General features: G+C 53.8%; 1 protein-coding gene across 6 annotated transcripts; it reads right to left on the bottom strand.

Annotated features, from left to right (window-relative positions):
* Nucleotides 1-1,156: 1,156 nt before the first annotated feature.
* SPINT1 (serine peptidase inhibitor, Kunitz type 1) lies at nucleotides 1,157-14,801 on the bottom strand. 6 transcript variants are annotated; one of them, XM_055088313.1, is made up of 11 exons: nucleotides 14,698-14,801; nucleotides 13,858-14,397; nucleotides 8,077-8,204; nucleotides 7,707-7,845; nucleotides 7,426-7,596; nucleotides 7,224-7,250; nucleotides 6,766-6,891; nucleotides 6,610-6,660; nucleotides 5,395-5,565; nucleotides 5,123-5,170; nucleotides 3,817-4,583 (listed from the first exon to the last, which is right to left on the bottom strand). In XM_055088313.1, the coding sequence occupies exons 2-11, from the start codon at nucleotides 14,315-14,317 to the stop codon at nucleotides 4,438-4,440; spliced, it is 1,467 nt and encodes a 488-aa protein (XP_054944288.1). In that variant the 5' UTR covers nucleotides 14,318-14,397; nucleotides 14,698-14,801; the 3' UTR covers nucleotides 3,817-4,437. The 6 variants fall into 6 exon arrangements, with proteins under 6 accessions (XP_054944290.1, XP_054944289.1, XP_054944288.1 ...); XM_007111689.3 differs by having other exon boundaries at nucleotides 3,817-4,728; XM_055088315.1 differs by lacking the exons at nucleotides 3,817-4,583; nucleotides 5,123-5,170 and adding an exon at nucleotides 1,157-1,289.
* Between the last annotated feature and the right edge of the window lie 5 nt (nucleotides 14,802-14,806).

Consider the following 14,806-nt stretch of genomic DNA (forward strand, 5'->3'; position numbering starts at 1 on the left):
AGGATCTAAGACCTAAATTGCTGCAGGAATGTGGGCCCCCCCATTGCCAGTCTCCCAAGTTTTCACAAGAAGCTAGAGATATGGGATTTTAAAAAAATAAACTTTCCTGACTCTTTAAACATTAGTAAGTAATTAAAGAAATTAAACCACTGTTTGGGTCACAGCCCAACTGGCTGCCAGCATGCAACCTTGCCAACTAGCCTTTACTGCACATCTACTGTGTACTTCACATAGGTTACTCTCCCTGATTTACTTGGTGTGGCTTCCTCCTCCTTCCCCTCTCCCTGTGTTGTGACCTCTAGCGATATGGCCTGTTTACCTCTACACTCCTTAAAGCCGAGTTTGGATTACCCCTTCCCCTGTCCCTCTGTTCAAATCCCCAAGTGCCCACCAATGTGACCTCTACCCACCAGCCTCCCAGCTTTTCCTCTCAAGGCCTGAGACAAACTGAGCAGCTTGCTGGACCCCAGTCAAAACAAGACCCATGATCTCCCCTGCCCAGCTTTTGCTCACTATTATTTTGCTGTACCTGGAACACCCACACCCACCTGCTCATCTCATTTTATACCTCCTTCATGAAGCCGTTTCTCAACCTCTTTCTTAATTTCCACGGCTTGATCAGCCTCTGTTTTATTCAACAGCCATTTGTGGGATACCTTGTATGCACAAGCAGGTCCTAGCACAGTTGATACTGAGATAGATAAGACCCAGTCCCCATCCCTGCCCCCGAGGAGCCTTGTCCCTATGAGGGTAGACTTATGCTAACATGGGTCATATGTATGCAGCAGAGCTGTGAGAGAATGGAGAGGGCAGCTGTGAAACAGCGAAGGCTTTTTGAGCTGGATCACGAGGTAAGTAGGAGCTTTCCAGGGGGTAAAGAGGCATTTGAGGTGGAGGCAACTGCCTGTGCAAAGAAAGGAGGCATGACAGTTCTTATTTATTTAGGCTGTGCCGGGTCTTTTTTTAAAAAAATATTTATTTATTTATTTATTTGGCTGCGTCGGGTCTTAGCTGCAGCACGCTGGGTCTTCGTTGCCGCGCGTGGGCTTCTCTCTAGTTGTGGTGTGCAGGCTCTAGAGCACTCGGGCTCAGTAGTTGCAGCACGTGGGCTCTGGAGTTGTGGCGTGCGGGGCTCTCTCGTTGCGACATGGGTGCTCCAGAGCACGCGGGCTCAGTAGTGTGGCACGCGGGCTCTCTAGGTGTGGCATGCGGGCTCTAGAGCATGCAGGCTTAGTTGCCCCACGCATGTGGGATCTTATTTCCCCGACCAGGGATCGAACCCGGGCCCCCTGCATTGGGAGAGCGGAGTCTCACCCACTGGACCACCAGGGAAGTCCTGGGAGGCATGAAAGTTCTGAGAAAGGGAGTCATTTGGCTGGGGATGGAGCAGAGAACAGCTGGGGACATCTCAGTAGTTTGGGGGCCATATTGTTTTGTTACAGTATTTGCATTCCTTCCGTCTGCACTCCAGAGTGTAAGCTGCAGAAGAACAGGCACTGCGTCTCAGCTTTTATTGCTCCACACCTGACACCTGCCTGGGACTGTGTACTCTGGATCCAACCCTTGAAGCAAAGACAGCGCCCAGCAGTGGTGAGCGCGCCCCCTAGCGGCTCCTCCGCGCTCCCACCTCCTGTCACCCAGCTGACTCAGCCCTGCCCCCCTCCCTCCCAGCAGCTCTTCCTAGGGAAGGCACTTTGTCTGCCATCATCTCACTTCATCTCCACCTCTCCCTAAGAGGAGGATGCTCCCTTTGGTCCAACAAACACTTATTAAGCTTTTATTATGTGTTGATTACTCTTCTGGGCATTGGGATACAGAATTGACCTCAGCCCGGAAGTGCTCATAGAGAACCAAGGGATAATGAAAGTTGTTGCCAGTGCTGGGGAGACCAGAAGAGGAATAGAGCCCATTTCGAGCTTTGAAGGATGTATGAGTGGCTGGCAAGGTAGGAAGCAAAAATACCGTGTCTGGGAATTCCCGGGCAGTCCAGTGGTTAGGACTCTGTGCTCTCAGTGCCGAGGGCCTAGGTTCAATCCCTAGCTGGGGATCTAAAATCCCACAAGCTGCGTGTCTCAGCCAAAAAAAAAAAAAATACAGTGCCTGATGAAATAGGAATAGCCACAGCACCGTAACGGGACCCATCCCCTGCCATCTACTCCATGTTTATTGAACTACTACCATTTACTAAGGTCATAGAGGGGGTATGGGGTGCTGGAGACCCAGAGATGACTTAAGATACCATCTGTGTCTCCAGGAGCCCACAACCCAGTGGGAAGACAGATGTAAATAGAAAGGAAAAGGGGGCACTCTGTGCTGAAGGTCCTGTTAGCAGACACAGGGATGTAGAGTAGGGAGTGCCCCCCAGCCGTGTGTATGCAGGAGGATTTCAGGAATGAGAACTCGAGTTTAGGTTGAAAGATGAGAAAGGGGGAGGTGGTCCAGGTGGAGGACAACAGGTGCACGAACACAAAGGTGTGAGAAAGTTACCCATCAAAAGTAGGCCCATCCTGGGCTGCTAATAAGGTTCTGCTTCTTGATCTGAGTGCTTGGCTCCTGGGTGTGTTCAGTTACAGAAATTCATTGAGCCGTGCACTTAGGACTCAAATATGGACATTCACCTAGGTTGCCCTTCAATCCTTTAAAAGTATCTCCCAACCTCTCACACTGCCGTCTGATTTTTCTGTATAGCATTTATCACAATTTAAAAGTGTCTCTTTTGTAAGGCTAGACTCTGGAGCCATAATGTAAGGGTTTAAATCAGTCTTCCGGTACCAGCTCTAGGACCCTAGGAACTGAACTTTGCTGAGTCAGTTTCCTCACCTGTAAAATGAGGATAATAATAGTACCTTCATCCCAGGGCTGTGTGCTCAGGCAATCACTTGAGATATGTAAAGCACTTACATAGTACTTCCTATGTGCTTATCTTACAAAACCAAATTTCTAATGACTGGCGGTGCCTGGCACATAGGAGCTCAATAATTTGTTGAATAAATGAAGAAATGGGGGCTTCCCTGGCTGGTCCAGACTGTGCCTTGACTGTAGGGGGCACAGGTTAGATCCCCGGTCGGGGAACTAAGATCCCACATGTCGTGTGATGCGGCCAAAAAAAAAAAAATTTGTTAAAAAAGAAAATGAAGAAATGAATTAAAGGGATTATTTTTTCTTTTTTGGGGGGGGCGGCACCAAGAGGCAGGTAGCTCAAACAAATGCAGGGGTGTGGGTTGGAGAGAAGCACCTCAGCTAAAGGCTCCTTCCTCCTCTGTCCCGCAGAGCCTGGGGAGCAACTACACTCCGGTAAAGAAGCAGAGGCTTCTGTGGGTGGCCACATGGGACCCCTGCACCCACACCAAAGGGAGCAGAGATAAGAACCAGGGTTCGGGGGATTTCCCTGGCGGTCCAGTGTTTAGGGCTCCGTGATTCCACTGCAGGGGGCCTGGGTTCCGTCCCAGGTCAGGGAACTAACTAAGATTCCCAAATGCCGCGGGGAAAAAAAAGAACCAGGGTTCAAGCCTATGCACCGCCCCCTGCCGCCCCATCCTCCACTACACACTGCAGGCTCAAACCCGGAAGAAACAGCGCTCCGTGGCCTCCCTAGGCCCCCTATTCCCACGGCCCTTTCTCGCCTCCCCACCCCATGGCGGTCAGACTTGGCACTTCTCCCCACCCTCAGGGGCTGGGGCTAGGGCAGTTTCGGGAAGGGCGGGAAAACCTGCTAAACAGGGTGACCAAAGCCTGAACCGGTAGGACGGGGCAGTCCCATCTCCCCCTGCAGCTCTGTCCCTCTTCTGACCCACAGAGCAGAGGCAGGAGACTCACAGGACAAATCACTTTATTACACTGTGGGTGGACTGGGGCCGGTGGGAAGTAGGGGAGCAGGAGGGAGTGTGATGTTGCAGGGCCCTGGGGGGTGCCAAGGATCTGGCTGTGTGTGCCAAGCCAGGCCAGGTTGGGGTTCACTCCGCGGGGAAGGAGAATAGGCGGCGGCAGCCAGAGAGCCACTTTCCACTCCTCTCACCCACCCGCCACAGCATTAAATAAACAGAAAGCAGCTCTGTACAACACAGAATATACAGGGATGTCCTCCCCCGCACCCCAGCCCTGGACTTTGCAGGGTGGGAGGGGCAGCTCTGGAGGACGGAGTTGGGGCCTCCAGCCTCTGACGCCAACCCAGGCCCCTTCCCAAGGTCATGGGATGGGGGCAGGCAGCTCTGAACAGGAAGCAAAATTCCAGCTTCCTCTGAAGTCCTAGGCAGACGGGTCCAACCATGCGTGGGACTCGTGGCTCAGAGGTTTTCTGCTCCTTGCAGACCCTTGAGCTTTCTCAGGAACAAGTAGCCTGAGCTTAGCTGAGACACCTCCAAGAGGGTCTGGAGCCCTGGTCCTAGAGGCAGATCAGCCTGAAGAACAGGCTGGAGGAGTCTGGTCCCAAAGTCTTTCTCAGCCCAGGCCTCCATCTTGGCAAGGAGGAAGCAGGGCCAGGTGAGAACTGACGAGAGAGCCCTCTAGAGCCCCAGGCTCAGAGGGGTCGGGTTGTTTGGTAGTAGACCAGGTGCTCCATGTCCTCAGTGGTGGATACCTTGGAGCTGGTGGGGGTAGAGGGTGGGGGGTGGTGGTGGCGGTGTCTGTGGAAGCCCTTCCTCTGGTTCTTGAAGAAGCAGTAACCCAGGATGGCTACCACCACCACGATGCAGGTGCCCAGGAGCACTGCAATGGCCACCTCCACGGAGCCTGGGGGAAGAAGGAGCCGAATGAGGTGCTCCCTGCTCAGTTCTGACCCCCACTCTGTATGGAAGGGAGGAGGCAAATGGATGCCAGGCGTGGAAGGCCCTCGGGCATGTGAGCAGCTAGGGATTCTGATGGGCTTCGGGTCTGGGCTCCAGGTTGCTCTACTTGCAGGTAGTGTGGGGAAAGGCCCGGGATGCTGACGGCACACACACCTGGCATGCATTTTTATGCTTCTCTCCCTTGCCCCTGGCAGATATCACTATTGATCGTGGCACTCTGTCCCTTTAGCCAACCTCAGGATCCTTCTCAACACTGGCTTAGGCAGTCACAACCAATTGTGTGAGTTGATCCGTGAGTTGATACCTACTCAGTGGTGACAGGGCAGATGGGGGCTTACCTGTGTTGGGAATGGGGCTTTCCCGCCGCAGACCAAACACATCCTTCTCTACAAAATGATCAGGGTGGGGGTCGTGGAGAGACAAATCAATACGAAGGGTTCAAAGACACAGCTGCTCTTCAGCAGTGCCCCAGACCCAATGCCATCCTTTCCCACCCCTACTCCAGGTGCTCTGAGGACGAGGTGTGACCAGCCCAGGCCTTGGAACAGAGCCAAATGCTCTAGCTAAGCCTTTCCCCTCCCCATCTTCCGCCCCCCACTGCCCTGCTCACTGGAGATGCCATGACAGGACTCAAGGCACTGCTCCTCCTCCTCAAAGTTGTTCTTGTTGCCATAGCAACCGCCATAGGTAAAGCGGGCGCAGCGTTCAGTGAACGGGTTGTAGTACCAGCGGGGGATGCTCTCCAAGCAGAGGCCTGTGTCTGGCAGGTCCACGCAGTGGCCTGGGGAGTAAGGAGCAGGCAAAGGGGTGAGTGTCCACGGGGCCTCCCTGCCACCACCAACGATGTGGACATCGTTGCTGCCTACCACCTCCTGACCCTCCTCCTCATGTTGAGGATGGCTGTGACTCAGTGAGGGCCTGGGGGCCCCAGAAATATCTGGCCCATCTAAAATGTTGCAAGGAAGATAAATACAGGAGAGTAAGCTTAGGCCCAGAATCACCCTAGACTGACTCATATAATTATTTTTCAATTTTCTTTCAGCATTCCCAATTCTATCAAGGTCTTGGTTTTCTCTCTAGCACTGGATAGTCTACCTTTTAACAAAGAAGGCTAAGGGTCTGAGCCTTGGCAGACAACAATGTCCAGCTAAAATTTATTACCATGTTTTATCATACTTATTTTATTTATTTAAAATAATTTTATTTATTTATTTATTTATTTTTATTTTTGGCTGCGTTGGGTCTTCGTTGCTGTGCACGGGCTTTCTCTAGTTGCGGTGAGTGGGGGCTACTCTTCGTTGCAGTGTGTGGGCTTCTCATTGCAGTGGCTTCTCTTGTTGTGGAGCACGGGCTCTAGGCGCATGGGCTCTAGAGCGCAGGCCCAGTAGTTGTGGCGCACGGGCTTAGTTGCTCCGCGGCATGTGGGATCTTCCCAGACCAGGGATCGAATCCGTGTCCCCTGCATTGGCAGGCAGATTCTTAACCACTGCGCCACCAGGGAAGTCCCTATTATAGTTATTTTAATAGTCAGTCTCAGATCGTGGCATATAATAGTGGCTTTTCATTTACGGTAGTGACATGAAATTTCCTTTTTAATACATTAAGTTAAATCAGTAACATCTCAGTGATATGTAGGCATGGCTAAATTTCTGAACGTGTTAAGAGGATGTATGATGCTTGGGAAACATAGAAGGAAAGTCCAGGACACCCCCCACCCAGCTTTCTGCCCACAGCCTGGTACACACAGCAGGCCTTCGGCCCATTGATGGGATGAGTGAGGATAGCAGTGCCAGCCCTGACCCAGGGGACCTGGGCAGAAGCTCACCTTTGTCCCTGGGGAAATGGATCCTCTGGAGTTTATCGAAGCCTCTGGTATCTGCAAAGATGAAAGATCATAGGCACAGACCTGACAAGAGTCTCCCAGAGGTGTGGGGTGAGTCTCCCCTGCTGCACCCACCACCCTCCATCCCCCAGGCCTCACATTTTTCACAGATGGCCTCATCGGAGGCGTCGGGGCAGTCGGGAGTGTCATCACACTCTAGGAAGCTGTCGATGCAGCAGCCATCACTGCAGCGGAACTTGCTGGAGTGACAGGTACCAGAGCACACTGGGTGGGGGTGGGACGGGGTGAGGTCAGGCTCAAGCATCGGCCAGCAAATACCAAGAGTCCATCATCTACCTGGCCCTCTCTACCCCAAGGTGGCATCATGACACAACCCCGGTTCCCTTTCCACCCCTGTCCCTTATACCCTCCTACACACAAAACGGGCAGAAGCTGATAGGAGGATCCTGGGCTGCAAGGGCTGGGGCACTCGGGGGCCTTCATCCTGATGGTAGGAATGGGTTGTTGGGCCAGGGCAGTGTGGTCAGGGGCCTGGACTTGACAGAGGCTGGAGAGCTGGCAGGGGTGAGGGGAATAGGGACAGGAGCAAAGCCCACCTGGATGATGCCTTTCCACTGAGGGGCCTGGGAGAGAAAAACAGAGAAGTGAGAGAAGGCAGGGCCAGGCCCCAGCAGGGATGAGCTGATAGGGGGCCTGGGGATGGGGGATTCCCACGCCCACCTCCCTGACCCGTGACGAGAGAACACCTACCCTGGGGGAATGTCACCTGAGCCCCAACACTGCTTCACAAAGGCCCACCTTGCACATTGCGGCAGGCGAACTTGCACTCTTCTTCCCGAAGGTAGTTGTTCTTGTTGCCCAGACAACCTCCATAAACGAAAGTCTTGCAGATCTGTTCTGTGGGGTCGTAGTACCAGCGGGGGAAGGATCCACGGCAGCGGCCCACCTTACTGGATGCGAGGCAATATTCTGGGGGAAGGAAAGCTGGTGAGGGAGCTCCGAGGGCCAATCAACAGAGCCGGAGCAGGGTTCAGGGGGTGGGTGAGTCCCGGGTCTGCCTCCCTGCCCCGCTTCCTCACCTTCTGTCTGCTTGGGGGACAGCACAGTGACTGTGATGTTGGACGTGCTCTCTGGCTGGTCTGAACCGGCCACCGTCAGCTGGAACAGGTAGCTGCCTTCCTTGAGTCCCCACAGCTTCACCTGGTCTGGATCATTCCTCTAAACACAGGAGTGGCCATCAGGCTGGGACCCCTTGATGCCCCTGGTTGGCCCCAGGTCCTCCCAGTCAGCCCCGCTGCCCCAATGCAGGGAGCCGAGGGACTTGGTATTAAATGGATCCTCAGCTTCTATCCACCCCACCCCGTCTGGAGCCACAGTTTGGCCTACGGCCCCAGAAAGGGGGCCCTGGAGAGCTGAGGTGGGGGTCAGGGAGCCAGCCCAGGGTCGCACCTCTACCCTGACGTCTGTGTCACCCTGCAGTAGATGCCAATCTGTGTTCTCCACACCCTTCAGCACCAGGGGTTCCTGTGGCTGTATCTTCAAGTCTGTGCCTTCCCAGGCCTTGGGGATCCGGGACCCTGGGAGGAAGGTGAGGTAAGGTCCACTCTCACTGAATGGACAGGATCTCTCCTGGAGTGGGGGGCTGGTGCCTTATGGGTCGCAACTAGACCAACCTAGGACTCGGCAGCCTGCCTGAGACACAGATGCGATTTCACAACTAAACCATCTTCTTGCCCTCTGTTCAGATATATTACACTTAAGACATTTTTATGTTGTAAAACCAACTTTCTGAAGCAAATAACTAAACAGCATTGCCATCTGATCCCATTTAGGAAAAAAAGAAAAAAATATATAGATATATATCAGTATATCAATATATATTGATATATATATCTATATATATCAATATACATATACTATATATATATACACTATATATATATATCAATATATGCACGTATATTTGGAAGGGGGACTTTTCCTGTTTTCTACAATAAACAGGTACTTGTGCTAATTGCTTTAAAAAGTTAAGAGTAACGATACTTTTGAAAAGCCAAATAAGTCAATGTGTAATTAACACCATCACCCCTCGCTCTGCAGCCCATATCACTGCTAAGAAGCCCATCCGGACAGAGACCTTGAGCAGAGCCCCGGGCAGCACCACGTCAATCCTTGGTGTCCCACGATGATTGGCACAGGAGCAGGATGCCTCTGCCACCTCAGACAGACTCTGCCTCCAGTTACAAGGGGATGCAAGGCAACCATACCCTCCCCCGACCAGGGTCTTCAGAGCGAGTGTGGCCCTGCTGACACCTTGAGTTTGGACTTCTGGCCTCTAGAACTGTGAGACAGTACATTTCTAGTGTCTTCAGTCACCCAGGGTGTAGTGACATGGCACAGCAGCCCTAGGAAATGGACACACTGCCCTTGAGAGTACTACGGTCCAGTTAGGCAGGTAAGACCCAAAAACAGGAAGCAAAATGGGAGAAAGACCCAACAAGATGATAACAACACATGTATCACATGTGTGTTACATACTTGTACATGTGATACATGTACAAGAAAAGGAAGTGGATGTTTAGAGAAGGGAAAGACCACAGCAAGCTAGAGGAAAAAGGCAAGGCTTTGTGAAGAAGGGAGAAAGGATTTTTTTTTTTTTTGCGGTACGCGGACCTCTCACCGCTGTGGCCTCTCCCGCTGCAGAGCGCAGGCTCCGGACGCACAGGCTCAGCGGCCATGGCTCACGGGCCCAGCCGCTCCGCGGCATGTGGGATCTTCCCAGACCGGGGCACGAACCCGATGCAGGCATCGGCAGGCGGACTCTCAACCGCTGCGCCACAAGGGACGCCCCGAGAAAGGATTTTTTGATCCTTTTGTTTTTATTTGTTTGGTTGTGGGGAAGAATGTTCAGTGTTGTTGATGACAGCAGAAAACATGATGAGCCAAAGCAAGGAGTCGGGAATTTGCAAGACTGGTTTGGTGGACATTAAGGAGACCGGCTGGGCTGGATAGATCCTGCCACAGCTGCATTCTCGCCCCTCTTTCCAGATGAGCAAATTGACACCAGAGAGGTTAAATGACTTGCCCAGGGTGGCTCAGTTTCAAAATGGCAGAGCTGGGGTTTGAACCCTGGTCTGATTCATGCGCTCTCCAAAACATCAAAACACCAAGCTGCAGGCCATATGTGTTTAGAAGTGTGATTTTTTTTTTTTTTTTTTTTGTGGTATGCGGGCCTCCCTCTGCTGCGGCCTCTCCCGTTGCGGAGCACAGGCTCCGGACGCGCAGGCCCAGCGGCCACGGCTCACGGGCCCAGCCGCTCTGGGGCGCGGGGGATCCTCCCGGACCGGGGCGCGAACCCGGCTCCCCCGCATCGGCAGGCGGACGCGCAACCACTGCGCCACCAGGGAAGCCCCAGAAGTGTGATTTTTTAAAATAATCTTTATAATCTTTGGGTTTTGTTTTTAGCTTAGGTAATACATGTACATGATGAAATATGCAAAAAATACAAAAGGGTAGTGAGAATTAAGTCCCCAATTCTTAAACCCCCAGGTTCCTCTCTCCAGAGGCATTCTCAATTACTAGTTTGGGTGTGTGTGTATGTATGAGTATCAAGAGAGTATACAGAATATTCACAAGCATGCTAGTTCTTCATCTTGCTTTTCCCTTAATATATACTGGAAATCAGTCATAGCAATATATAAAGAACTTCTTCTTCTTCCCTTTTTTATTGTTGTTGCATAGTACTTATTGTATGAATACACCAAAATTTACAACATTTAACCAGTCCATCAGTCTCTCTTGATGTAGGTCCTTCTTTCCTCCCTCCCTCCTTCCTTCTTTCCTCCCTCCCTCCCTCCCTACTAAGGACTAACCCTTGCTACCTCAGGGTTTATTATTATGATTAAAACAGCACCACAGTATCCAATTATAGGATGTGTTGACACACACTGAGATTGTTTCCAATTCTTTGCTCTTATAAACAATGGTACAGTGACTGATTGCCTGGTAAGTTGTTTTACACATGTTTAAGCATAGCCACAGGATGAGTTCCTGCAAGTGGAGTCGTGTTGAGGGTTATGTGCATTTACACTTTGCGTGGGTATTGCCCAACTGCCCTCCACAGAGGCTCTGCAGAGGGTTACATCCAGTGTAAGAGTTCAAAGAGAAGGTAAAGAGATAAGAACAGCTGGTAGGAAGCTGAGTCACAGAGATTCCTCTTTGATGAGGCAGAGAAAGCGGAGCCAACAGGGAACTCTCAGAGGGTGGTCCCAGAGGTGAGAAGACCAGGACACACAGTGACAGCAAAGGGATGGGAGGGGAGAACTTCCATAGAGGAACACATCAAATGGTGCAGAGGGCTACGGGAATGAGAAAAGGGAACCTCGGTTGAGGGGAAATAAGACCGGGAGAGCAGGAAAGTACCTGTTTGGAACCAAGCCCCAGCCCAGTGGCTTAAGGGCCCAACAGGGGCCATCCCCAGGCCCTGAGGTGAGAGGCCAAGCCAAGGGGGCAGTGAGCTGGGAGGAGCCCATTCCTCCCTCCTTGCATTTTTCAGAAAGTAATCAGCAGTCGAAAGGGGAAAGAAGACAGACGACTTGGAAGTCTACTAGCCGAAAGATAGGCTAGCCCCACTGGCCACCAGGGTGGAAGTGGCAAGCTGAGTGGCACGGCAGACCTTGGGTCAAATCAGCAATGTCCACCCCCACACAGCTGGTCCTCTCCAAGCCCCAGCCCCCAGTAGCAAGGAGCAGATGCCCTGCCCTACCACTCCCTTTTTCCCACCCCGAAGAGAGCAAAGGGCCAGAGTAGCAATAAAGCCAGCCCCTCCCCCAGCTGCCAGACCTCAGGACTCTCAAGGGAAACACAGACTCCACCTTCTAAGCCACTCCTCCTATGGAAAGAGGGGGAAGGGGAGAGGAGGAAAGAGCAGGGTGCTTAGGAGGCCCTAGCAATCTGGACTGGACTGGCCTGGCCTGGCCATAGGCAGGGAAAGGGGGAACAGATCAACCCACCCTGGGGAGGATTCTCCCCAGTAAATGAAAGGTTTGAGAAGCCCTGAGCACTTGCCCGCTTTGCCTGCCTCGGTCTACCCTAGCCTAGCCTCCAGGATGCCACAGTGGCTTGACCCTCTTTGTACCCTCTTTGCACTTCCAACCTCTCTAATGGGACTCAGCTGAGAATGGACTCCTTGACATGCACATGGCATCCCCCACTCCCCAAAACGCTGCGGTGCCCTGAAATGGCCTGGGGCCCACACTAAGTCCAAGCTCTACCTAGCTCCCCACAGGTCCCAGGAAATCCCCACTCCATCCTGTCTTGTGCCAACCAGGCCAGTCAGGGGGTGGGGAGGTTTCCAGATGAGGAAGGCCCCATCCAGCTCAGCTTCCTGACCAGACCCCAGAGTTTCAGGCGCTAGCCCTACAGTGAGGGGTCCTGGCAGAGCAGGGGGGGCAGGCAGCTCAGGTCAATTATAGTCATCACCACCTACACTCTGCTGCTTCCTTGTGGAACAGGCTCAGGCCCTGGCCCAATGGGACTCAGTGGCCCAGCCTGGCCCAGAGACAGTGTCCCCCTCCCGGAATCTCCACCCTACCTCTCCTCAGAGATCCAGAGCTATTGGAAGGATAGGGAGAAGAGGAAAGGCTGGAGAGGAAAGTCCCTTTTCTACTTTCCAGAACTGAGACCACCCAGCTCCAGTCCAATCCTGGCCCCTGGGCTCCCCAGTCTCTGGTTCTGTTGTCCACTGAGCTGTCCTGGATCAGAGACAGGTTTCTACCAGAAAGGTGGTCTTGTGTGAGGAACAGCACAGGACTTTTGGAGGTCCTGCCTGGGGTTGAGTCCCAGGTCTCCCATTTGTGGGCAGTGTTATCCTGGGCAAATTAGTTAACATGGGAGTCAGTTTCCTAATCTAAAAGTGGGATGACTACTAATAGCACCCTTTTCAGAGGTGGTTGTCATGATGCCTAAGTGAGAGGCTGAGTGGCATAGCAATCAGCAAACTGTAGAGAGCTAACAGAGGTTATCAGAGTGACCCATCCCTGCCCCGGAGCCCCACCTGGCCAGAACAGCAGGTGGAGAGAATGGGGAATGAAGGTCTCTGGAGGGGCCCTGATCCCAGCTAACTGCTCAGTCCCAGGAGGAAAGAGAAGGAGCCCTGGGCCTGACTTTGCCCTTATTCTGGAAGTAAACAAGGTGAGCAGACAGCTTGGTTAACAGATCCTAAGCAGGGAGAGCCCTACCTGTCTTACACACACACACACACACACACACTTGCCTGGACAGCTGACATCTCTTCACACACACACACACACACACACACACTTGCCTGGACAGCTGACATCTCTTCACACACACACACACACACACGCCTGGACAGCTGACATCTCTTCACACACACACACACACACACGCCTGGACAGCTGACATCTCTTCACACACACACACGCCTGGACAGCTGACATCTCTTCTCACACACACGCCTGGACAGCTGACATCTCTTCACACACACACACACACACACACACACACACACACACACACACGCCTGGACAGCTGACATCTCTTCTCTACCAGGTATACATACCAGTGGGCTGACTCACCCAGCAACCCTCCTCACCCCCACCCCAGAGCCTCTAGGCTACTGCGCCCTCAATACCGCCCCCTCCTGAGTTGGTCACCCCCAGACTGGGCTTGTTCTTTAGACTGGGGGCCTGGCAGTTTCCCCCAGCCCACCAAAAAATCAGCTCATGGGGGGAAGAATACAGAGAGATGCTATAACCAATCCCAAGCCCAGCAGTGGAGAAGGAACCTATCCGTCACCAGGTTCATCTGACAGGGCACCAAGGTGCCTAGGACAGTGCTCCGCCAAGGCTCCAGGCATATCTTCTATCTATCTAGTCACCAGGTGGCCTCCAGACAGCTAACTCCCTGACTTGGCCTATGGGGGCCAGAAGTGAGAGTCCGGAGAAGCTGCGTCCTCTCTCCTGTACACACATCCCAGAGCACCAACCCACTCAACATCCTGAATTCAGGAGCCAGTCTGGGCTCTAGGGTGTTAGCCCTCCCCACTCCTGTAGCCTGTCCTTTATTTACTGTTTGTACCGCCTACTTCTAAAGAGGAGTTGGGGTCGAATGGGGCTCTCCTCCTAACTGCGTTCTGATGCCTCGCGCAGGACTCCATAACCAGTCCCTTCTCTGAGTCTCCCCGAATCCTGGCACCCTCGTCCTTACCTCCGAAGCCCTGGGTCCGCAGCTCGAGGTAGGAGCGGTAAACCTCCCGCGTGAGGTAGTTGATGAAGCCCTCCCTGGGCGCGAACTTGCACACGAAGTTCTGCTCGTAGAGGCAGTTGATGAGGAAGCAGGAGGAGATGGCGTCCTCCCCGCCATCGGGCTGCAACTCCACCAGCGCCAGATTGCAGTCGTTGGAGCTGCAGCAGGCGTGCACGCAGTCCCGGCCGCGGCGCACGGTGAAGGAGCGCAGGAAGGTGGCGCCGTTTCTCACCGAGGCGTCGGTGTCGAGCACGAAGGCAGGCACCCCGGGGGTAAAGCGGTCCAGGCAGTTGTCGGCCGTGAGCAGACTGGGGGGCACGGGTGGCGGCCCGGCCTCGGTGCCCAGGAGGCCAAGCGCGCAAAGGAGCCACACGGCGACCGCTGGGATGTGGGCCTGGGAGAGGCGGGCCCCGGCCATCATCCCTCCAGGGACCGTCGCCCTCCTCCCCACGGGGGTCACCTTCACAGTGCGTGCCCCTGAGCTCCGAGGGTGATAGCGACCTGAGGGAGGGGAGGGGACGGAGGAGGAGACACCGGCTCAGCCGGGAGACTTCAAGGTAGGGGGGCGGGCCGGGAGGAAGTGAAGGGGAGGACCGGGAAGCACCGAGCACCCCGGGAGTAGAGAGGGGCATGCGGGCCCGGTCCTCCCACGCACACTCCGGTGACCCGACCACCCGACGGACGGCCAGACGGACGTCTAAGGAGCTTACGTACCCGGCCACACGCACGAGCAGAGAACAAAGGGCCAAACATGCTCAGAACCCGCTTCACCTCCTCCTCGCTCACTTCGGCCCTAGTTACCTGCTCAGGTGAGTGGGGTGGGGCCGGGCCAGCCGAGGTTACGGTCCCGGCTTCCTGCGCGGCTCGGGCCGCAGCTTCCGCCCCGGTGTCTGGTGCGCTGGGAATCGGC

The sequence above is a fragment of the Physeter macrocephalus genome, chromosome 11 (assembly GCF_002837175.3).
Source record: "Physeter macrocephalus isolate SW-GA chromosome 11, ASM283717v5, whole genome shotgun sequence".
NCBI classification, from domain to species: Eukaryota; Metazoa; Chordata; class Mammalia; order Artiodactyla; family Physeteridae; genus Physeter; species Physeter macrocephalus.